The following is a 25,885-nucleotide window of genomic DNA, read 5'->3' as shown; positions in this document are numbered from 1 at the left end:
ATATAAATTGCTGGTCATTTTATTACAGAGCACATATGTACAAATTGGGATACTATGACAGATCATTTTATAGACCAAGAGAGCTCTGTTATTGCTCCTTCTTTTCCTTTAACAAAAGACTGCTAAAGTTGCAGATTTTTTAATCCGTTTGCAAGTAATAGCCACCTACTGGATTATGTGTTTAATTATGGGATTATTTATTATAAAGGTAGACTGGAGGATTATGTAGGATTATTTATTTTAACAAGTACTTGCATGGGTAAGAGCACACCAGAGTCTAAAAGTGGCTCTCCAGGGTCCTACTGCCCAGTGGAATGTATGTTTTATGGGGACTCCATGAGAGAAAGGTTCCTTTAGCCTACCTATAAGTACGGCTGCAGATGGAATTAAGGTTGCTAATCAGTCGACCTTAAAATTGGGAGATTATCCTGGATTATCTGGGTGGACTCAATGTAATCACATGGATCCAAGTGGAAGGCGGGGCAGAAGATGAGAGCTCAGAGGAAGATGTGACTTGGAAGAAAGGTGCAGGTGATGTTGTATGAGAAGGACTTGACCCATTGCTGGCTTTACAGATGGAGGAAGGGAGCCACGAACCCAGGAATGTGGGCAGCCTCTGGAAGTTAGAAAAGGCAAGGAGGTGGGTTCTTCCCTAGAGTTGGACTCTTGCCTAGTGAGACCCAGGTTGGACTTCTAGCTGGCAAAAATGTAAGACAATAAATTTGAGTCATTTTAAGCCACTATATTTGTGGAAACTTGTTACAGCAGCCATAGAAAACTAATAAAGACCCCCCCCCCATGATACTATTAAGTAACAATGCAATAGCAACTATAAATATTTCAGGTCAATTAGATGAGCTAAGTAAGCTGCCTATGATATACTTCCAATAGGTATTTGTCAGTAAGTTTTGTTTTGTATTAATGATGTAAGAAGACTGAATAACCTATAGGTGCTGGTTGAAAGAATTTTACTGGTGTATACTTCAAACATAGCTTTATGCCTTTGTTCATTTTCCTTACAGCTAACAATGATGTAATGACTATGAAGAAGATAAAAATCTTTGTATCAATGCTCTGATATGAATTTTAGAAGAATATAGGCTTTTCTATGCTATATAAGTTTAGGCTAAAGATTATACTTCTTTTCCGTATGTAAAATACCAATGAAAATATTTTAAATTATTTCTTGAACTTTTTAATGGGAAGATAGTTTGATGTCTGGACGTGGGAGACATTTTTGTACATTTGTTAGTTTTATAATTTTTATAGTTTTATAAGTATAATTACTTATTCTATTTCCATTAGTTATGGAAAACAAGAAAAATTCCTACTTTTGGGGTATATATATTTTTGTGAACTGAAAATATCTATTCAAAGCTCAAAACTGTCTGTGTTTACCTGTGGTTAAAGGCAGGTGTGTGATGCTATTCAAACAGGTCAGGGTGAACCACGTGGACGACAGGGTAGCCCCAGAAAACAGGAGGAGAAGAATTAGTTTCAGCATACCCCTGATAAAATCTGCAAACCTGAAAAGAAATAAGGTTCTATTATAATTCTTCCTGGATTTTTAAGATACTATTTAAATTAATGACACACTTCCATTAAACAATAATTTCTTGAAGACATTTCCACGAGTTCTTTCTAAAGCAAGTGACAAAACTTTTTTTAACTGGTACATTTTGTGTGTATGATAAACGTTACTTTGTGGGAAATCTTTTTTTTCCTCTTGCAAAACACACAAAATGTGATCTCTATTCAAGATCTGTAACTTACAGGATGGATTCTGTGTTTTTAAACGCTACTTTTACTTTTGTTAAGTATTCTTCTATACTTTCCAAACATTCTATAATGAACACATATTATTCTAGTTTTTTTTTTTTAAGATTTTATTTATTTATTTATTTGACAGAGAGAGACACAGCGAGAGAGGGAACACAAGCAGGGGGAGTGGGAGAGGGAGAAGCAGGCTTCCCGCGGAGCAGAGAGCCCGATGCGGGGCTCGGTCCCAGGACCCTGGGATCATGACCCGAGCTGAAGGCAGATGCTTAACGACTGAGTCACCCAGGCACCCCCATATTATTCTAGTTTTAGAAAACAGGCTAACTGGTTGACATAAACTGGCAAAGATGACTCTCCCAAAATTCAAACTTGGAGAGTACAAACGCTTACCCCGGAGCCCCCGGGTTCCTTTATGATCTGCTCTCTGCCTTACTAGTCTCCCGTTGGGCAGCCCTGCTTCTGTTTCTCCTACAAGCGATGGTTGCTTTTGCATTTGTCCCGTTTGCCTGGAACACTGGTTACTCCCATTCCTGACCTTTCTCCTGCTTTCCCCATAGGTCGTTCAGGTCTCAGTAAGTCTTCACTAAGACTCTCTGTGCTCACGGAAGAAGTCCTCACCATCTATCCCGTCTCCATACCCTATTTCTTCACAGCACTGATCTCTACTGGCATTTCTCTTGCTCTTGCAGGTGTTTATTTTTTGTCTTCCCCATTAGACTGTAAGCTCCGTGAGAGCAAGAGTGTAGCTCTGGAATAATGAATACTATCCTCTAAAGGTTGTGACTTATGTTTCATAGCATTTTAAGTTCTCAAAATTCCTGCTTTTTTCTGAATTAACAAGAAATTGAAAGGCAAATGGCAGAGATGCTTATTGTTATGAACCGCAACTTTTCTATTTGCCCGTCACTTTTCCTCGTCTGCTAACTGATGGCTGTACAGGGCACAGTTCTCTGGTTGTGCCTACAACTTACTCTGTCCTTGAGAATTGTTCCTATCGTTGAAAAACCAATCCCTTCCCAAATATAACATCTACCGTGTTTTTTCTACCTTGAAAATTGATCTTAATTTCTACTGTGATTACATTACTGTCCTTCTTAATACTTTCAAATGCTATCTTTTGTGCTTATTTGACGTGATAAGGTTAATCATATTTGTAAGCGTTATCGAGACTAAAATAGCTTTCCTATGACAGCTGATGCCATCTTTTGGTGGAAAAAAATGGATGCATCTTTTGTCCAGGGACTTAAGTTTGTTCTCAACTATGAAAGTTCATGAGCAGAAAATTCTTATGTACTCTGAAAAAGGTTCCACAGCTTGATAGAAATTTCCCTCAAGAAAATCCAAAAACTGTTATAATTTCACGCCCACCAAACACTTTTTTGATTTATGTTTTGGTATGCTGCAAGAATGTACTTGTCTGACTGGCAGATGGCGAGGTATGAGAGAATAAAATAGTTTTCTGGTACAATCAAAACTGAAAAAAGTTGAACAGTGAGGACGTTGACAGGGCAAGATCACACAAGAATAAGCTAACCAATGTGATCTGCTATTTTTGTAGACCTACTCCTTTCAAATGGGTTAATACCATCAAACTATACTGTTAGGACATTTTGTAGTGGCCTTTAGTGACATAATTACCAAAAAAAAAAATCACCTAAGCACTAATGTCTATAAGGAGATTCTGTTCTAGGGATCCCCCAAATGGTGTTATGAACATAACTTTAAAACGGATTCTAGGCCTAGCAGATAGCTACAATTGATTTCAGATCCCAAAGTAAGGGTAGTATTTTTTAGAACTTCCATTTCAATGAATTAAAAACAGAAATGTCCTCACTCTCATTTTTTCCTCTAGCTCTATTTCTATATAGATAAAATTAAGGGTTTACAGAAAGAAAATAAAGCAAAAGGTACATGTGAGATGTCATTTCTGATACACGATAGTTCCCTCTTTGACCTATCTGGTGCTCAGAATAGGATTTGGTTAATGATGACTCACTATAATAGGCTTGGAGATTTAATTAGAAAAGTTAGATAGGGATTCTGTCAAATATGACAGGTCAATGTATTTCATTTTCCATGTAGTGATTTCCTACAAATGCTCTCTGCCTATTCTTCTTCTTTAGCTTTTAGATTTTATTCTTATATTTCCCGAACTTATAAAAACCTCAGAGTGATTTAGAAATTACAGTGTCAATTTATTCTTTCATTATCCCAGAAATGCTATGTAAACTGTAAGGTCTAGATATAATATTATCCTCTGTCAATTATGTTTAAGTATTCAGATATTGAGGTGATTTACATATCTTATTTGATCTCCCCAAATATGTAATTAGATTCTTCTCTTTCTGGTAAAGTTGATTGCTTAATTTTGTTTTTCATGAAACAAGGTAAATGATTTGAGAAGTGAATGAGTATTATCTCCTTGGAAACACTAAGAATAGTTTTACAGGCAGTCACCTGGATGAGTGGTATTTCCATTCTTTTTTTTTTTTCCCAGAAAAAAAATGAGACTTTTTACTTCTTCTGACTCATTCTAAAAATGTGTTGTCATAATGGGTTAAGATCAAAGGGAGTTTGGTGAAACTGGAAGTCTTTATGTACATTTTTCATCAAAATGGGATAAACACAGGGATGGGGGGCGCCTGGGTGGCTCAGTCGTTAAGCATCTGCCTTCAGCTCAGGTCATGATCCCAGGATCCTGGGATCGAGCCCCACATTGGGCTCCCTGCTTGGCGGTAGCCTGCTTCTCCCTCTCCCACTCCCCCGGCTCATGTTCCCTCTCTCGCTGTGTCTCTCTCTGTCAAATAAATAAATAAAATCTTAAAAAAAAAACAACAACACAGGGATGTACCTGCCAAAAAAGACCGAAAATAAATATCTGCTAATCAGATCCTTCCTTTTCATGGAAAGTTCTAGAGATGCTCTTACAAACGATTCTTTTCAATTCTCGATAAGTATTCAATTTGCCTTTATTACTGTATCATCTTTCTCTGGGTTCCATTTGTAGATGCTGTTCTCCAATAATATGGAGACAGGCAGCTTAATTACGCTGGAAATACATCTCCATCCTCCAAAAACATTTTAGGGCAGACTGCTCCTGAGAAAGGTTTCTTGTAGCAGGAAATTCTTAATGCATGTGAATTTTCCTGTAGTCTGAACAAGTGCCCTTCTCTGACCTTTGCCTGTTTTATTTTTCCCTGAATTTTAGCATTTATTGAAAGCAGCCATTTTTTTGTTTTTTTGGTTTTGGTTTGGTCCACTCACATGTTTGACATAAAATAGTCTCACCTTGCCATAGCTATTCCAACAACACAGCCTCCAACTATGGACCAAAATCCAATCCAGCCAGCATCTACCTGTGGGGAAAGTGGCAGACACATTTAATATAAGACTATGAGGTTGCAATTAAGAAGGCATGAAAAAAAGATCCTCTCTAATCAATATATTATTCAATATATATGTATGAATTTCTATGTACATGTATAATTCAATATATAATCAACAGCTAAATGGCAACAAATCTAGAAAATATTATTTAAGAAAATGAATAAAATTGAAAGGATTCATGTGTGACTAATACAACTGCTCTAAGTAAGTACATCCTTGATTAACTTTTTGTTGGAATATTTAAATCAACAAAATAATCAGTTTCACAAACAAATGTTTTCAAGTATGTACTACATTGTACTAGAACTCTTAAGAAAATAGGAAAAGGACAGAAGATGGTTACTGACCTCAAGAAGTTTAAATATAACCAACATACAGGAAAACTACTAACAAATAATCAGGCGCTCAAACATGTGGCAACAATTAAAGATGTATCAAGAGTCACAGAAGAGAGAGCAAGTGAGAGCAACAGAAATGCGGGTTGAGCACCTAGGGAGACTGCTGAAAGACAATTTCAGCTGGGTTTCAAATATATAGCTCATTCCACGCATGGGAAAACATTTCCAACCCTGCCATTTAGCAGCTTTGTGACCCTGGACAAATTTTGTCTTCTCACCCATAAAATGGCTAAATGAGATAATTTGTGTACAGGACTTGGATCAGTGGTCAGCACACAGAAAATGCTCAATAAAGACTGTTATTACTACCTGATAATTCTCCATCTATCTAATGTCTTATGTCTCTCCTCCCCTCATAGTCAAACTTTTTTTTTTTTTTTAAAGATTTTATTTATTTATTTGAGAGAGAGTGAATGAGAGAGAGCAGGAGAGGGAGGAGGGTCAGAGGGAGAAGCAGACTCCCTGCTGAGCAGGGAGCCCGATGCGGGACTCGATCCCGGGACTCCAGGATCATGACCTGAGCCGAAGGCAGTCGCTTAACCAACTGAGCCACCCAGGCGCCCCATGGTCAAACTTTTTCAGAGCAATCTATAAATGCTGCCTAGATTTACCCATCACTCATGTATCTTTAACTCCTCCTATGACTTGGTTTCTGTCCCAATTCATACTCTTAAGTCTCAGTTTCCTCATTAATATGATGAGGATAACAAAGGGTTTTTTTTTCAGACTTAAATAAGCTAATACATGTAAAATGTTCAATACATGTTAGTGGTTATCAATGGAATTCCATGTGTCCCTAACAATATCAGTGCATTTTGTCTCCTCTTTCCCTTCCCATGGCCGCCATACTTGCTTATTACCTTATTTCTTACTTCTGGATTCCTGTAATAGCTTCTTAAATGGTCTCCACAATCTATTCTGCCCACTATTGCTAGAATAATTATACCAATCATTCCACTTTCCTGCTCAGAAACAGTTACTGGCTTTTCCTGTGGTTACAGGGCCAAGTCCAAACCTGACCTGCCACTTGAGAGCTGCCAAACTAACTTCTACCGTTTATTATTTTCCTAGTCCTATTTCTCATTATACCTATACACTGAAATGTTATCTTCTACCTGGGCACTCAGCTGGATTATATGTCCCAGCTGCCAGTCAAACACATGTGACTATGCGCTTAAGTTCTCAATGGAAGCGGGCAGAATGAAGGTGCTCTCTAGGCGAGAACCTGGAAGACGTCTGTATGCCTCCTCCACGCTTCCTTTCCCTTTCTGACCACTAGAATTAGGATGTAATCACCAGCCTAAACCGCACATACAATGACAAGGTGCTAGGGGACAGGACTGAGGCAAAGTGGAAGCAGCCTAGGTCTCTAAATCAGTGTGAGGAAAAGAGCTATCCAAACTCTGGACAAATGTCCTAGATTGTTATGCAAACTGTCCTAGATTGCTATGTAAATGAGAAATAAATTCCTTAAGCCTCAGAATTTTGAGATTCTACTTCTCATAGCAGCTTAGCCTACTCTAAGTAATACAATTACTTAACAGGATTTGGTGCCAGAACAAAGATAAGTACTCTCTGGAGAAAGAGAACAGCCTGAAGTTTAATTTATCTCTTTTTTTTTTTTTCTTCTTCATATCACTGGCATTTGGGGCCAGAGAATTCTCTGTTCTGCAGAACTGCCCCTCTCATTGCAGAGCATTTAGCATCCATTGTCTAAGGCTCACTTAATGCTATCAGGCCCTCCCAAACATTTCCATCTATCCCCTGGGTGAGTGGGGCCCTGTGTCAGGCTAAGAACCACTGTGCATCTGACTGTACTGATCCTGGTCCTTTCAGGCCAATTGTGCTTTTCTGCTTCCTTCGTTCATGACATCTGCTTTAGTTAATAATATCTACCCACTAATTTATTAAAACTCTAATTTTAAAAAAGATTTATTTTAGAGAGAGGGAGAGAGAGAGCGCATGTGCATGCGAAGGGGGGGGCGCAGAGGGAGAGGGATAGAGAGAGAATCTAAGCAGCCTTCCTGCTGAGTGCAGAGACCAACTCAGGGCTTGATCCCATGACCCCAAGAACATGACCCTCAGATGAAATTGAAAGTCGGTTGCTTAATCAAGTGATCTATCCAGGCACCCCATTTTCCTCATTTAATTTTAAATTTCACTTTATTTAATATCTGGTGTGATTTCTGGTCTATCTCTCAGAGTTTATACAGAGAGAGATACTTGAAAGGGCATCTCAGGATTTATAATGTGAAGCATAAGATCTGCAAAATCAGAATCATTTAAATGGGTGCTACACTTTTCTTTCTTGGAATTGAGCATGCTTGGAATACCTGCCATCCAGAAAAATCAGTTAGAAAACTAAAGGAAGGCTTTCTTCTTATGGTGAAGGTGCACTAGGACATTTGGATTCATATTCTGGTTGAGAACTAGAAAATACAGGTGAAAAATCCATCTGATGGCATCAGAAGGCCAAGAAGGTAATTCCAGAATTATGGAACCGTGATGCAGAATGGGAAGGAAATCCAAAAAGATAAGCCTGGTATTTGGGGACACTTTTCCCTTTGGGGTGTCTGATTTCAGAAAAGGTAGCTAAGGTGCTGAGGGTTATCAATAGCCTTGCTGCCCTAAGAAAGAAAAAAATTTGAGTTCAGGGCCTATTGTAGGGTGTGTGGCCTTGTAAAAAAAAAAAAACAGCCTTTATTTTTTTAAAAGATTGATTGATTGATTTGACAGAGAGCATGAGAACACAAGCAGGGGGAGTAGCAAAGGGAGAGGGGGAAGCAGGCTCCCTGCTGAGAGATGTGGGATGTGGATGTGGGACTCCATCTCAGGACCCCGGAATCATGACCTAAGCCAAAGGCAGACACTTAATTGACTGAGCCACCCAGGCGCCCCAAAACCTCAGCCTTTAGATGGTGACTTTGAAGGGCTATACCTAAGAGTACTGTACACTGGAAAGAGAATAATATTCTGTGGGACTGAAACACAGCTTTAAATAATCTCAATTCCTGAAACTGGATTCCTAGATTCCTATAAGAAAAAACACAGTTCTTTCTGGGGTTAAATAACATCTTCTTGACGCTTAAATGAGCTCTACAACTTTTTATATACTATGTCTGGCACTCAGTCAAAAATAAAGGCACACCTCATAAGGAGATAAGAAACCACCAAAGATAAGAAAACAAAAATGAATACCACAAACATAAAAAGACCCACAGGGGATCTAGATCAAAGAATTATGAGACTTTAAGCAACTATTTTTGATAATTCAAAAAAGTAAAAGATTGAGCACTTCTACAGAAATTTGGAAACTATGAAAAAGAAATAAAAATTTTATAACTTAAGAATATAACTGAAATTAACAACTCAGAGATGAGTTTAACAAAATATTAGAGCTGAAAACTGAAATAGTGAGTTGAAAGAAAGGCTAGATGAAACATCCAGTCTGAAGCAGGGAAAGGCAAAAGGATAGAAAATTCAGAAATGAGATTAAGAGACATAGGGAATATAGTGTGAAAGTATAACATATGGTCTCCAAAGGAAATTAGAGAAAATAGAACCTAAGGAAGCTAATTTTTATTTTATTTCATTTCAACTAATTTAAATTTCTTTTTCTCAAAGAAGATTTTATTTATTTATTTGAGAGAGAGAGCACGAGCAGGGGGAAGGGCAGAGGGAGAAGCAGACTCCCCGCCGAGCAAGGAGCTGGATGCGGGACTCAATCATGACCTGAGCGGAAGGCAGATGCTTAATGGACTGAGCCACCCAGGCGCCCGTCAACTAATTTAAATTTCAAATTAAATAGCCACAAGTGGCTAGTAGCTACTGTACCAGACAATGTACTTCTACAGGATAACATAAGGGAATATATTAATAAATGTAATATATGGTTTACAAGGAAGTTAATTATAAAAGTTAATTCTTAAACTGATCTTATAGATTCAAAAAATTCTAGCCAAAATCCCAATAAAGGGACATATTTATTCTACAAAATACCAAAATTTATTATAACACTAAAATACTTGAGACACTTAGGTAGATAAAAGTGATAAAAGATAGGCAAATAGACTAGAGGGAAAAAAGTAGTTTAGAAACACATCTGTGCACATAAGGGCACTTCATTTTGATGAAGATGACACTAGAGTGCAATGAGAAAAGCATGATCTTTTCAAAAATTAATACCAGGTTAATGGATACCTACATGGGAAAAAAGAAACTGAACTCCTACCTTATAAAAAGCACAGAATTCAATTCTAGGTTTAAATGTGACAGGAATAATGATAAAGCTTCTAGAATAGCATTATCCAACAGTGCTTTCTATGATGACAGAAATGTTCTGTATCTGCACTGTCCAATATGGTATATATGGTATATTTGTTATATACATATTAATAAACTTCAAGCAAGCAAAGATTTCTCTCTCTCTCTTCTGCATTATGGTCTCTGCTACATCCAGACTATCTCTGAGTTGGTTTCTATTCAATACTTCCTCTTTGTAAATACGGGTCACATTTTCCTGTTTGTCTAATTTTTTTTTTAACAGTATGGTACATGCTGTGGATGACACAATATAAAGATTCTGGATTCTCTTTATCTTTCTCTACAATGGCTGATTTTTGCATTTTGTGTAGTAGGCAGTTCAGTTAATAACTGATCACTTTGAACTTGTATAGGCTTAATTTTGTGTTTTATTAAGGTAGTAAGTAGAAACCAAAGTGTTTCCCAAGCCCCCCTCACTTGGTAGGACTCAATCTCCAAATTGTCTCCTCTGCCGATTTTGGTCAGGGCTTGTGTACTGTGGGTCTAAGTAGAATAGGCCTTATTTTACCTAGAGCATGGTCCTTGATTCTAAATTTTGGCTTAGATTCTTGTGTCTCAGAAGAAGCCCAAGGTATTAACAAGGTTTTAATGAGGTCTTACCATTCTGGCTGAGCCAGAACTCTAAGACCCCAGCACTGCTTGCCCTCTACTGTATTCGTTCTGCTTTATACCTCCTAGCAGTCTTTCTGTTAAGCCTCTGGTAGCTTTGCCCTTTACATGTACAGTCCATCTCTCAGTCAAGACTTGCTGAGTACCCCACGTAGTCTTCTGGGGAGCCCCCTTCTGCACAGCTCTCTTCTTTACAATCAGTAAGAAAAAGGCAGCCCAATAGTGGGCAAGAGACTTGAACAGGTGTGTCACAAGAAAGGATATTCAAATATCCAACAAACACTTAAAAAGATATCACTATAATGGCATTTAACTGCACAGCCGTTAGTATTTCTAACTTTAAAAAGACTAACATTGCCAAGTGTTGGTAAAGATGTGAAGCAATGAGAAATTTCACGTCCTGCTGGTAGGACTATAAAGTGATACAACTGCTTTGGGGGAGTTTGGCATCATCTATCAAATCAGGCATATACTATTCCTAGCCATATATCCAAACAGAAATGTGTATAGAGGTACTTCAAGAGTTTATGAGAACATTCCTACACATTGTTTGTGACAGTCAAAAACTGTAAACAATCCAAATGTTCATCAAAAGTAGAATGGACAAATTGTTGCTCACTCATGCAATGGAATGGCACACCAGTGTGCTGGATTTCTTCCATTTGCCCCTTCAAAGCCCTCTACTCCTTTCTACCATGCTACCTGGAAGTGCGGAAAAGGAATACATGGCCTGAAGCATATAGGTGAAATGGTTATTTTTAAAGAAATGAGATTCTGAGACCAGAGAGAAAGTGAGAAATTAGATGACAAAGTAGTCATATAGTTGATGATGGGATCTTAAACTTCTTTATAAAGTATAAAGCAAGACTAGGATGGAGTGAACAAAATGAAGATTTTCCTTCTCTATATTTCCGTTTATTAGCATCATTAATAGCAGCCAAATAAATGTAAAATTCATGGCTGTCAACAAAATCCAGGAAGAAAATCAATATTATTTTTATTTCCTAAGGATCTTGCTTTTGCAACAATGATATCGGATAATGTTTTACCCAGGCCTTCAAGTTTAAACCAAGAACATGAAGACAATATTTATAATTTAAATGAACTAAAAATACCTATAACTTATAAAGAAATAAAATGCTTACTTGGCTGACATGCACTGGTGTTAAAATTAAGTCCAGAACTCCAGACCAACCAGCAAATACACCAAGTGGTATGGCATATGCTAAAGCAATCATCAAAAATCTCATGTTGCTGTAAAAGAAAAGTAAAAGAAAGTATTACTACAGATTCCAAAATCTTGATTTTAAATTCTTACTCATGAAAAATGTAAGTCCTTTGGAAACTGGAACACCAGAATCAGAAAGAGAAAATAACTGTCAGTTTTGTAATAAATTCAAAGTTCTTTAAATTTTTTGTTTTTATGAAAACCCTTCTTGTTCATATTGGTTAAAGTTGTCAATGTTTACTATATAGGTGAATTACCAACATTATTTCATAGAATGAACAGGAAGTTTCAGTTAAAAAAAAGCTCTTATTTGAAAGGATAAATTACCATTTCTCCTTATGAATGAGGTGGAGGGGAAAGAAAAATCAAAGCTTAAAAAGAAATACATGTTGCTAGTTTTATTATTTTCAGAGAGCAGTTTTAACTTTTGTTTTATTGCTATTAAAGTCTGTATTAGTCAAAGATTTTAATAGGCAATACAATGCAAATGGCTCAAAACCAAAAAATATATAAAAATATGAGAAAACATGTCCCTATCCCATTCCCCTCTTCCCACAATTACCAGTGTTAGCGCTTTCTTGGGCACTTCCCAGAAACAGTTGAAAATATACAAGCCTATGTATATATACAAATGTGTGTGTGTAAATATATATACACACACACATAAGAATATATATATTCTTATTACATATTTGTATATATATTATAGATATGTGCATATTAATATATATATTCTCAACTGTGTGTGTGTATATATATATATTCTTTCCCCAATTTTTTTACATAAATGGTAGTATATTAAAACCATTTGCTGAATTTTACTTTTTTTAACAGTTAAGTCTTAGAACTCTTCCCTAGTCAATAAAGAGCTTCCTCATTCTTTCTTAGAGCTGTGTAGTACTCCATTATGTTGCTATATCATAATTTAACCAGCCCTCACTGAGAGATTTGTATTTATTGTATATATGATATATAAAGGCATTATAATATATATATATAAATTTATTCCTTTGCTCTTACAGTCATTTCATATGTACACTAGTACATTTGGAGAACTGACTTCTAGAAGTGCAACTGCTATGTCAAAAGAGTATGTGTATTTGTAACTTCAATAGACAATGCCAATTGCCCTCTACAGAGATTGTACTTTTCTACATACCTATCAAAACGGCTAAAACAAAAACATAGTGATAACACCAAAGTCTGGTGAAGATGCCCAGAAACCAGATGACTTGTATATTGCTTGTGGTGATGAAAAATGGTACAGCAATTCTGGAAAATAGCCTGGCAGGTTTTTTTTTTTTTTTTTAAACTAAATATGCATCTACCATATTATGGCAACTACCATATAAATGGGCATTTATCCTAGAGATATGAAAACTTATGTTCCTACAAAAACCTGCATATAAATGTTTATTTGTAATGGCCAAAAAAACCCTACCTTCAACAGGTGAAGAGTTAAACAAACTGTACATCCACACCATGGAATACTATTCAGCAATAAAAAGGAGTAACTACTGAAACACAAAACAACCTGGTTGATTCTCCAGAGAATTATGCTTTTTTTCAAGTTTTTATTTAAATTCCAGTTAGTTAACAGTGTATTATTAGTTTTAGGTGTAGAATTTAGTGATTCATCACTTATACACAACACCCAGTGCTCATCATTAAAAGTGCCCTCCTTAACCCATCACCCATTTCACCCATCCCCTACCCACCTCCCCTCTAGCAACCCTCAGTTTCTTCTCTATAGTTAAGAGTCTGTTTTCTGGTTTCCTTCCCTCTCTCTCTCTCTTTTTTAAGCCAATCCTAAAATTTATGTACTATATGATTCCATATATATAACATTCTTGAAGTGACACTATATAATGGAGAACAGATCAGTGTTTGCCAGTAGAGTGGGAGGGAAGTAGATGTGGCTACAAAAGGACAAAAAACGTGATCCTGGTGATGATGGAAATGTTCTGTATCTTGACTATCAATGTTAATTTTCTGGTTGTGATATTGTACAACAGTTTTGTAAGATGTTATCACTGGGGGAAACTGGGAAAGAGCTCATGTTATCCTTCTGTATTATTTCCTATAACTGCATGTGAATCTACAATTACTTCACAAATAAGTTTAATTTAAAAAATGTAATAAAAATTACATACCATTAACAATAGCTAGGAAAGCCCAAGATCTCTATGGGAGGAAAGAAAAAGCAATCTTTAATCTAATTAAGGGCATAGAAAATGATCTAAATAGATAGAGAGACAGTCTATATAGTCAATTCGCTCCAAATTAATCAAAAATTTCAATATAATCACTATTAAAGTTCAAGTTGAATTTTTAGAAACTTAAGAAATATGCTCTAAAGCTTATATGGAAGAATAAAAGTCCCTGGAGGGCTAACTTATCTTTAAACAAATATGAAAAAGGAGGCCCTTATCCTATCACATATCAAGACAAACTGCATGGCTGTAATAAAAAATGGTTTGCAAATGGCTCAAGAACAAGCACAATGGAGGAGAACAGAGGGCTAACAAACTGCTAACGACTGTTCAGTAAATATGCTAGTTTCTTTTACGGAAAAAATCCCACAAAACTCCTGCATCATTAGTTAATATCACATACCTAAGGTAGATTCTAGGTGGGTTGAATACCTCAATGTAAAAGATAAAACCAGAAAGTTAATAATTAAGGAATCCACAGACAAAATTTGTGGGCAGATGACAGAATGGGATAGATATTTGAAATTTTTTATTTATTATTATTATTTTTAAAGATTTATTTTTAAAACTTTATTTTTAAGATTTTGATTTATTTGAGAGAGAGAGAGAACAAACGGGGCAGTGGCAGAGAGGGAGAAGCAGACTCTCCACTGAGCAGGGAGCCCGATGCTGGGCTCAATCCCAGGAGCCAAGGCAGCCGCTTAACCCACTGAACCACCCACCCAGGAGCCCCTAAAGATTTATTTATTTTAGAGAGATAATAAATAAATAATGGTGGTAAAAACTTTGGAGCATAACCAGTGATTTTTCTGTTTCCCCAGAAAATGGAATTAGAATCCAGAGAAGCAGTTATTCTGATTAATCCACTTCCCTAGTCAATATTTTATGTTGTCTGATTAACATAAATATAAAGTAAATATAAAGTAAATATAAAGTAATGAGTTCAGGCATCCTTTGAAGGACCAGAGAAAATTACATTGATAGGCTAGAGGGATGGGGCATGGCAGGTCCAAAGAACTCTCCTAGAGAGCACCCCGCAGAGGCAATGCTGCAGACTTAACAAATAATGGAAGAAATGAAGTAATGTTAGGCACTGTTCCTTGTCAGAACAATTTTTTACACAGCTCCTTAGCTTAAAATCCTTCGGAGGACTCCTCATTTCCCACAGACTAGTCCAAATTATTTGTCTGGCATAATATGACCTAACCTATCTCTCCTGATTGCTGTTGAAACTCTGGTGCTGCATAGGGAAAAACTTAAACAGCATTTAAAAAAACATATCATTTTAAACCATCATCTTACACATATGCGCCACTGGTCACCATTCAATTTGACGAATATTTTTATTTGCCTATTATGTGGAAGGCAATATTCTACGTGCTACAGAGATGTGATTTTTAAAAACTTTTTGTTGTACTCCAAAGTAAGAAGTATATTTTTACTTTGTGACCTCCCCACACGTCCATACATATATTCTGAAATAAGTCTCACAAAAAAATACGTACCCTTACTACATGCGATAAATAATATTTCCATTCTAGCTTATTTCATTCTACTTTTTTTCTTAAAGGTGGTCTACCTACTAAATTAGTTGGCTGTGAACCAAAGCTTGAAAAAAAATGTTACACAGCTATGCTAACTTGCTAGCCACCAGCCAGGTACGGCTTTTGAATATTTGAAATGTGGCTAGTCCAGCTGAGGAAATGAATTTTTCATTTTATTTCATTGTAATTAATTTAAAGAAAATTCTAAACAGAAGCAGTGAAAAATACTTTCCCATTAACCACAACTTTATTTTTTTGGTAGGACTATATTTCCCTTTAACTGCGGTATTGGGTAAGATATTATTGTAATGTGCTGGGTGTAGCATGTGTTGTTTCTGTCACTGATCTTGGTGTCAGTGAACTGACTCAGTTCTCATTGTTTTTTTGACACAGATATAACTTTGTAATTTGCTTATCTGAGTATTTTATGAAGAAAGAGAGTAGAAGAAAATATGTTGGAAATTTCACAATGAATGGCAACTGCAATTTGTTGCAGCAGAGCAAAATGAATGTTGTGTAAAAAAAAATTTAAGTCAATTAAGTGGATAATATTAAGGGACATGTTCAGCAAATACACAGTAAATTTTATAGGAGGTTTCTTCTCATCAGTCAAAAAGGAATAAAAAAAAAATTAGTTACCTAAAATCAGAATTAAATGTCCAATAAACATTAAAAATTTTTTTTTCACAGATCTGAGCTATCACTTTGGCCAGCTATAAAATGGTTTCGATTTGTGTACAAAAAGAAAACCATTTTTATTTTTTTAATTTTTTTTAAGATTTTATTTATTTATTTGAGAGAGAGCATGAGCATGAGCAGGGTGGGGGGCAGAGGGAGAGGGACAAGCAGATTCCCCACTGAGCAGGGAGCCCAAAGCAAGGTGGGGCTTGATTCTAGGACTCTGGGATCATAACCTGAGCCAAAGGCAGATGCTTAACTGACTGAGCCACCCAGATGCCCCTGTTTTTGGTGATTTTTAAAAATAGATTTCTGATGGGGGCGCCTGAGTGGCTCGTCAGTTAAGCGTCTGACTCTTGGTTTCGGCTCAGGTCATCATCTCATGGGTCTGGAGATCTAGCCCCACAGTGGGCTCCACACTCTGGGCGGAGTCTGCTTGGGATTCTCTCTCTCCCTCTCCCTCTCCCTCCACCCTTCTGCACTGCGCGCGTGTGCATGTGTTCTCTAACAAGTAAATCTTAAAAACAGATTTCTGATAGGAAACTGCTCTAAAATATTTAATTACTTTATCAATTATTTGCAACCTGATTAATGGGTTGCTGAAAAATTACCATCCTAAATTACCTTAAATAAATGTGAAATTATCTTGAAGGTGCTAGTCAAAACCACTCAGTGATTCAAAGTGTATTTACCTTAATAATCTACAAAAGCTCCGCCGATAACTCAGCCGCTGGCTAGCTGCAGCAACACTGGGAGGAAGTGGAGGCCGGGGTGGGAAATAAACTAATGTTGCAGAAAACAGTAAGCAGACAACTCCAAATTCTGAGGGCAGGGGAGAAAAAAAAAAGAATAAAATGTTAATCAGACAACATAAAAAGTTCAACGTTTCAAGTATTTATTTATCTAACAAATCATTAACTAAGCTCTAGGCATAAAAAGATAAGCAAAATATAATACCTAGCAAAATTAGTTCAGTCTTGTGAAAAAAAAATAGGTATGTAAAGATATAAATTTCAGCAGGTCATAGGTAAGAGGTCATACTATGGTACACTACATAGATGAAAAGACTGAGGCAGAAACAAATTTACTCTATGGAGAACATTAAAAACCAACAGTATTATAGTGTAAGATTTTGAAATAGATCTGACTGTATAATAAGTATGGTACTCAGAAAGAAAGTATATGATACTAACAGGATAGGAGAAGGTTTATTTGATCAAAGATTGGATATTCCAAAGCACAGTGTAGGACAGACTCAATTTATAGGCTGTATGGGGAATTTGAACAAAACAGGAAACCATCCAAAAATAAGAAACCAAGAAACAGAAAGCAAAATTTAATGAATAAAAAGATTAGCTACTGTAAAATACTAAACAATTAGAAGTAAAATGAACATCCAAACAATTTTAATTTGGAACCATTAATAAGAAAAAGATCCTAGGAGTCCTGATCATTCCCTCCAGAGTTCTGGCACTTGTAAGTCCCAACTTTTGTTGTGTCCAATTTAGTAGAAAAGCATGACTCCCAAAAGAAAAGTTAGGAAACTTGGAGTAGAGACCTGCCTGTGCCATTAATTAACTTTTAATTTGAATGAATCCTTTATTTTTTGTTGTCAATAAAGGGACTGGACTAAGTGATTTCTAGAGTCCACTCAGTTGGATAATTTTAATTACAATTCTAGGGCTATATTCTTAGCAAAAGGTAAAATATTCCTATAAGACATTTAACCACAGATAATGTCATTGTTCTTTGTCAGTTTGAGGAGCAATAAGAAGTTAACGAACTGTTTTAATTTACAGATCTTCTAATTAACAACAGTGAATGAGCATCTTCCATATACTTATTGGCCATTTGTATTTCTTCTTCTGGGATTGCCTTGTTCATATTCTCTCTATGGGCATTTTTGTAAACAGCTTCAGAGAGATAATTTGCACAATACACAATTCACACATTTAAAGTGCACAAGTCAATGATTTTAGTATATTCACAGAATTGTGCAACCATCACCACAATCAATTTTAGGACTTTTTCAGCATCCCCCAAAGAAACTCTGTACCCATTACCCAGCCCCCCACCCCCAAATCTCCCAGCCCCAGGCAACCACTCCCTAATCTTTCAGTCTCCCTGGATTTGAGTATAATGGACATCTCATATAAATGGAATCCTATCTGGTCTTTGTGACCTGCAGCTTTCATTTAGCATAATGTTTTCAAGGTTCAACTATGTTGGATCATGTATCAGTACTTTCATTCTTTTCTATTGTCAAATAATATTCCATTGAATGGATAAAGCACATTTTTTATCCACTTAAGTTGATAAATATTTGGAGTCTTTCCATTTTTTGGCCATTATGAATGATGCTACTATGGACATTTGTGTATAAATTTTTGCATGGATGTGTTTTTACTTTACTTGGGTATATACCTAGAGATGCAATTGCTGGGTCATAGGATAATATATGTTTAACACTATGAAGGACCAAAGTGGTTGTGCCATTTTATTTTCCTACTAGCAATATATGATGATTCCAAGTTCTCCACTTGTTCACCAACATCTCCCATTTTTAAAAAAAGATTTTTATTTTTTAAAGATTTATTTATTTGAGAGAGACAGTGTGTGTGAGAGCACGATTAGGGGTAGGGGAAGAGGGAGATGGAAAGGGAGAGAGAATCTCCAGCAGACTCTGCTCCTGTGCGGAACCCAATGTGGGGCTCAACCTTACAACCCTGGGATCGTGACCTGAGCTGAAACCAAGAGTTAGATGCTTAACTGACTGAGCCACCCAGGTGCCCCCTGAAAGATTTTATTTTCTTAAGGAATCTCTACACCCAATGTGGGACTTGAACTCACGACCCTGAGTCCAAGAGTCAAATGCTCTACCAAGTGAGCCAGCCCGGCACCTCATCCCATTTTATTGATCATAGCCATCCTACTGGATGTGAAGTATATCTCCTTATGGTTTTAATTTGTATTTCCCTAATGACTAATGATGACAAGCATCTTTCACGGGCTTGTTGGCCATGTGTATATCTTCTATGGAGAAATTCGAGTCCTTTGCCCATTTTCTAATTTGGTTGTCTTTTTGTTGCTGAGTTGTAAGAGTTCTTTATATATTCTGGATATAAGTCCTTTATCAGATATATGATTTACAACTATTTTCTCCCATCCTCAAAGTGGTTGTCTTTTTACTTTGTTGATGGGTGTCCTGTGAAACACAAGTTTTTAATTTTGATGAAATCCAATTTATCTATTTTTTCTTTTGTCATTTGTGCTTTTACGATTTCACACCTAATCCAAGGTCACAAAGATTTACTCCTATGTTTTCTTCTATGAGTTTTTAGCTATTATGTTAGGTTTATAATCCATTTTGAGTTAATTTTTATGTATGATGTAAGGAAGGGGTTCAAATGTATTCTTTTGCATATGGACATCTAGTTATTCCAGCAACATTTGTTGAAAATACTATTCTTTCCCTATTGAATTGTCTTGGTACCTTTTTTTTAAAGTTTTATTTAAGTAATCTCTACACCCCACATGGGGCTCGAACTCATGACCCCAAGATCAAGAGTTGCATGCTCTTCTAACTGAGCCAGCCAGGTGCCCCAAACTGTCTTGGTACTCTCATGAAGAGTCAATTGACTGTAAATGTAATGGTTCATTTTTTGGAATCTCACTTCTGTTCCATTGATTTATGTCAATCCTTATGCCAATACCCTACTGTCTTAATTAGTGAAGCTGAGTTTGTAGTAAGTTTTAAAATTGGGAAGTGTGAGTTCTCCAGCTTTGTTCTTTTTCAAGACTGTTTTGGCTATTCTGAGTCCCCTGCATTTCCACATAAATTTTGGGATCAGCTTGTCAATACCTTTTTTATTTATTTAATTTTATTTGGGGGGGATCAGCTTTTCAATTTCTGCAACAAAGGTAGGTGGATTGTACTGAATATGTCGATCAATTTGGGGAATATTACCATATTCACAATATTAAACTTTCCAACTCACAAATATGGGATGTCTCCATTTCTTTAGGTGTTCTTTAATTTCTTTCAACAGTGTTTTATAATTTTCAGAATGCAAGTTTTATATTTATTTTGTTAAATTTATTCCTAAATATTTTATTCTTTTTGAGGCTATTGTAAATTGAATTATCTTCCTAATTTCATGTTTGGATTGTTCATTGTTAATGTATAGAAATACAACACATTTTCTTGCACCTGAAATCTGTGTTTTTAGGATGAACTTGTTAGATCTGGTAGTTCTGTAGTGGATTTCAGAGGATTTTCTATCAGGATCAAGCTGTTTTCAATAGAAATAGTTCTATTTTTTCTTTTGCAGTCTACAGGCCTTTTCTTTCTTTTTCTTATTTAGTGATCCTGATTAGAACCTCTGGCACAATATTAACTAGACAGGGCAGGAGTAGACATCCTCGTCTTATGCCTGATCTCAGTGGGAATGCCTTTAGTCTTTGACCATTGAATATGATCTTTTCTGTGGGTTTTTCATAGATACCTTTTGTTAGGCCGAGGGAGCTCCTACGGACTAATATGTTGAGTGTTTTTATCTTGATAGGGTGTTGGATTTGTCAAATGCCCCTCCCCCTATTAAGATGATCACATGTTTTTTTCTCCTTTATTCTATTGATATATACGTTAGCTGAGTCTTAGATGTTAAACCAACCTTGCATCCTAGGAATAAATCTCATTTGGCCACAGTATATAATCCTTTTTTATATGTTGTTAGAATTGGTTTGCCAGCATTTTGCTCAGGATTTTTGGGTCTGTAGTTTACTTTTCTTCTGATACCTTTTAAATAATTTAAGAGTCATTAATCTTTTAATGTGGCAATTCTAGCAAAATATTTTTAAAGGAATGAAGGGTCATGGGACAATATTTCAGGAAAGAAGACTGACAAATATGAAAGCACTGAAGCAATAACTGGGAGGCTTCGGCTTCACTGGAACCATGAACCAGAAGGATGTAGAGCACTAATACGTGCCCCAAAGTGCTTAAAATCCAGTCATTTAAAAGACACAATTATCGTGTAAGTTTTCAGCAAGAAGAATGATATGACCAAAATAAAGTTTAAAATTTATGTGACACTGCTTTCAGTTTTATTTATTTACTTTTAAACTTCATTTTTTTTTTAAACAAAGAAAAACTTATTTTATTTTTTCAAGATTTTATTTTTAAGTAATCTCTACATCCAACATGGGGCTTGAACTCACAACACCGAGATCAAGAGTCACATGCTCCACCAACTGAGTCAACCAGATGCCCCTCAATTTTTTTCCTTTAAAAGGAGTTGTATAAGGGTGGGGGGGTTTAAATGCTTCATTTATGCCACAGCCTCTGCTTTTGCTTTACTCCCTCTAAAACACATTTTGAAATGTAAATCTCATTGCATAATTCTCTCGTGTAAAATGCTTCAGAGTGTGGCCTTTGCCTACAAGGTAGTGAATTTCAAGCCCATTAGCCCTGCTTAGAAGGCTTGTATGGCCTGGCTTAGCTCTCTAACTTTATCTGTCACTACTCTCACCAAGTTTAAGCCACTCTGGGCTCTGCGTTGCTTGAATATACCAAGCTCTCATCCCTTACAAACCTTCTCCTCCATGGCTCCCTCTCTTTCTAGTATGTTCTTCCTCCTGCCCACTGTATTTGGTTAACTTCCTCTCATCCCTCAGGCTCCACCTTAGATGCTGCATCTCCAGGAAGCTTTACTTGACCTCCAAAATCTAGGTTAGGTGCTCCTCCTGAGGTCTCAGAGCAACTGTCAGCCTTTGGTTATAGCACTTACCACCCTGTTTTACAACTGTTTACCTGTCTGTTCCTTTGGGACACTCTAAGTTCTATGAAAGCAGGAACCATGTCTACCTCAGTGTCTAGCACAAGGACAGATACATAGGAGGTCCAAATAGATGTGTTCAATTAATAAGTGAATAAATACAAAGTTCATCATAATATGGTCCCGTATCTCTCCAGCCTCATCTTCTGCCACTTGTTACCGACACCCAAACACACATACTTACACTACTTCAGCCATATGAAATTATGTGCAGTTCTTTGGACATATGGAGCTCTCTCATACCATATCTGCCCTTGCAGTGGCTATTCCTTCTATACAGAATGCCCTACCTCACTTGAACACTTGGAGAACTCCTATGAAATTCTTAACTTCAATTATCATATTCTTGGTGAAGTCTTCCCCAACTCCTCAACGTCTCTCCAAACTCAGGCAAGTTAGGTCTCTCAAGCTCTGTATATCTATTTGTATAGCAACGGTCTTCTCAGTGATCTTACCAACTCCCAGTACTTAGCACAGTGCTTAGTACATATAAAAACTTACAAAGAGTTTTCTGAACGCAGAAGGAAATAACAAACAGGCATACAGGGCGGAGGAGTCTGTAGGAGACTGTAATGTAAGTGTGGAGTAGGGCTTAACCCTAGAAATAAAGAGAAAGGACCAAGAAAATGTTTTGGAAAGGTCAATATCCCTTTTTAATAGACTAAACATAGAGAGGATACGATACGAAGAGAAGAATAAACTGTGGGTGACCTGGGTTTACCAGGTCAGAGAGGAGTGGGGAAACTGCAAGGGAGAAAATGGGCTTAACAGCTACCAATAGATGGTTAACAAATATTTATTGTGGATCATGATGTTTAGTTTTCTATTCTGATAAGGTATCTAGAAAAGACACTAGACAATGTGTTCTACAGTGCCTAGTTGTAAATGTATGGGAAGAATAAAATTAAGAAATAAACTTCTATGCAGCAATAATACATTTTAAACTTAATAACTTCCTAGAAAGGATAAGTTTTACATAGGCATCTCCATATTCCATGACAAGAAAAGCACACATGTGCATATGTATATTTTGGTCCTCTTAAGTGTTTCATAAGAAGTGATCTGGTATACAGGGTGGAGTAAAGAGGACTGGGATAAAGACGAAGTAGAGCAGGAAGAAAATAAACTGCACAATACCTGCATACAATACAGTCTCTATGAGATCTTTAATGTGGGTCCTGCTCGTCTCTGAAGCAAGAAGAGGCGATGTCCCATTGGGGGCTGGAACGACCAGTGGCCCAACTAAAAATGCGCATGCTCCACCAAGGTAACTGAGCATTGACGCAATGGCTGTGGCGGTGGCCCGTTCATCTGCAGAAAACCACGTCGTAGAGAGGAACGGGGCTGCGTTCATTACCGTTGGACCTGCCAATCCATTTAACAACTGTCCTCCATGGATTAGTCTGGAATTAAAAAAAATTAGAAGGCTGTGAGGCAGCTGAAGCAGACATTTCTATGTAAGAAGAAGTTAGCCAAACTGCAGTTTAACTCTGGCATTAAGGATACATGTCTGTAAAAAACAGGACACGTCTGCAAGGTAAAGCATGCGACTCCCCATGAGGGAGACCAAACACAGTAATAGTTACCCTTATTCATTTCGCAAATATTTACTGAAGCCTCTGATTTATGCCACATGCCACACTAAATACTCCAAATAACCTTGTTTCATTCGTTACAACAACCCTATGTGGTAGCTACTATTATTTTTATTTGTTGAGATGTTAAAGCCTCTGTTTAGAAAGATTAAGGTACTTGCCCAAGTGCTAATGGGCAAAACAGAGATTTGGACCCAGGTTGACTCCAAAATTCCTATTCTTTCTAGTAGATTGCCACTCATAAACAGACCTAGTAAGTGCCACCAGCCATTCAAACAAATAATATGGTTGAGCTCAACATGTCTTAAAATAATGTGGTATTTTAAAAAGCACAATGGAATAGTATTCAGCCATAAAAAGAATGAAATCTTGCCATTTGCCATGATATGGATGGAGCTAAAGAGTATTATGCTAAGTGAAGTAAGTCAAAGACAATACCATATGATTTCACTCATATGTGGAATTTAAGAAACAAATGAGCAAAGGGCAAAAATAAAAAGGGGAGACAAACCAAGAAACAGACTCTTAGCTATAGAGAACAAACTGATGGTTACCAGAGGGGAGGTGGGTAGGGGGTCGGGGGTGGGGGAAATATGTGATGGGAGTTAAGGAGTGCACTTGTCATGATGAAAGAAATAATAATAAAATGATATAAAACATTTCATGCCTACTCTGTGTCAGGTGACAGGAATTAAAAAAAGAATAAAAAAAACGAAAACCATCATTATAGTATCTTCTAATAGAAAAGGAAGTGGTTGAGGAATTGGAGGGCTTGGGTTCTGGTCCAGCTCTGCAACTAACTAGTTGAATGGTTCTGGGCAATGTATCTTTGTGGGATTCCATTTCTTCTCCTGCAAAATGAGATTCCTCTAAATTCAATATCTATCTATTGAGTATCTGTTAGGTTAAACTACCGTAATTACAGGAGCACTGTGTTCCTTCCAGTCCCAGTACTCTGGGGCTTTAATTGCAAGGGTTAGTAAAGAGTAGTTTCTTGCTTCTATTCCATTTGTTCTCTTGCTCATCTCTTCTCAGTATTCTATTTAGTGCTCTATCCTGTTCCTTGCCAACCAAACCCTCTTCTCCCATTGCTCCCTCCACCCCCAACATACATATTCTCATTCAAGAGTAGCCTTGAAGGAAAAGAGAAACCGGAAGTCCAAAAAGCATACCCAAGAAAGGGAGGCAAGTCAACCTCTCCTGCCTTGGAGGTAGACGAAAGGGAAGGAACAGTATGTGTGACATGTATGTGATACTACTTTTTCCCCCATTTCGCTATTCAATCACCATGATATCAAGTCTCCCCCCCCCTTTTTTTAAATAATTGCCAGTTAAGAGACTTAGGAAAAGTTTTTTAAACAGGCATATGGGAAAGAGGTAGGGCCCTACCTTAGAGGCGTAAGTGTGTGGGAAGTGAAATATGTGAATTAGGTCTGCTCAAATCTTTGTAAATGTTGGAAAACTTATTGTGAAGGCAAAAAGAGCTCCCAGAATCATTACTACTACTAAATTAAGACTGAAGACATTTCAAAAATCTTCTTGTGAAAGGGGAACTATTTTCTAGATGACAAAAACAATTCAAACTCTTTATGAAACCAAATTCCTACTCCAAACACCAGTGGATCCCAAGCTATAACAGAGCAATTTCATCACAGAAATACTCTTCCAACAATTATCATTGAGTGGTTTTACTCATGATTCATGATGGCACAACAGACAGTGCATGATGGCGCACAGAGTAACTGCTTTGATATTTAATACCTTTAATGAGGTGTTCCTGAAAGACTCATCTCATCTAGGAGGAGAAGGGCTGGAATGAGTAAATTTTATTATGCCTAAAAATGTTAAGAGTAGAAAGCGAACACAGAATAAACAAACTATCAACAAAACAAAACATGATAAAACATTATGAATCCTGAGAGAATTAAGGCACAAAACTCAAATCATTGCCATGGCTTAACTATGTGTTAACTCTCAGTGGAATCATGAATAGATTTTTTTTTAAAGATTTTATTTATTTATTCGTCAGAGAGAGTGCACACAAGCAGGGGGAGAGGCAGGCAGAGGGAGAAGCAGGCTCCCCACTGAGCAAGGAGCCCCATGTGGGACTCAATCCCAGCACCCTGGGATCATGACCTGAGCTGAAGGCAGACGATCAACCGACTGAGCCACCCAGGCATCCCGAATAGACTATTTTTTTAAGCAGCAAACATGAGTCACAGAATGTGTGAGCTTGTGATAAAAATAGTATCCAAAGCAGGTATATCAGCACTAAGGACATTTCAGATAGGTTC

At 36.9% G+C, this 25,885-nt stretch overlaps 1 protein-coding gene across 1 annotated transcript in view; it reads right to left on the bottom strand.

The window, feature by feature from the left end:
* SLC49A4 (solute carrier family 49 member 4) overlaps positions 1-25,885 on the bottom strand; it is an 82,485-nt gene that overhangs the window by 34,256 nt on the left and 22,344 nt on the right. The window contains exons 3-7 of the mRNA XM_045903001.3: positions 23,134-23,399; positions 16,852-16,981; positions 11,642-11,750; positions 5,068-5,135; positions 1,399-1,526 (exon numbers count right to left, since the gene is read on the bottom strand). Of these exons, the coding sequence (XP_045758957.2) occupies positions 1,399-1,526; positions 5,068-5,135; positions 11,642-11,750; positions 16,852-16,981; positions 23,134-23,399 (701 nt within the window). The remainder of the gene's footprint in view (positions 1-1,398; positions 1,527-5,067; positions 5,136-11,641; positions 11,751-16,851; positions 16,982-23,133; positions 23,400-25,885) is intronic.

The sequence above is a fragment of the Mirounga angustirostris genome, unplaced genomic scaffold (genome assembly GCF_029215605.1).
Source record: "Mirounga angustirostris isolate CCGP_5_RB_7025 unplaced genomic scaffold, mMirAng1.0.hap1 SCAF_1, whole genome shotgun sequence".
Lineage (NCBI taxonomy): Eukaryota > Metazoa > Chordata > Mammalia > Carnivora > Phocidae > Mirounga > Mirounga angustirostris.
Note: the sequence above shows the minus strand (reverse complement) of the source record. Positions and strands in the feature narration are given on the sequence as shown.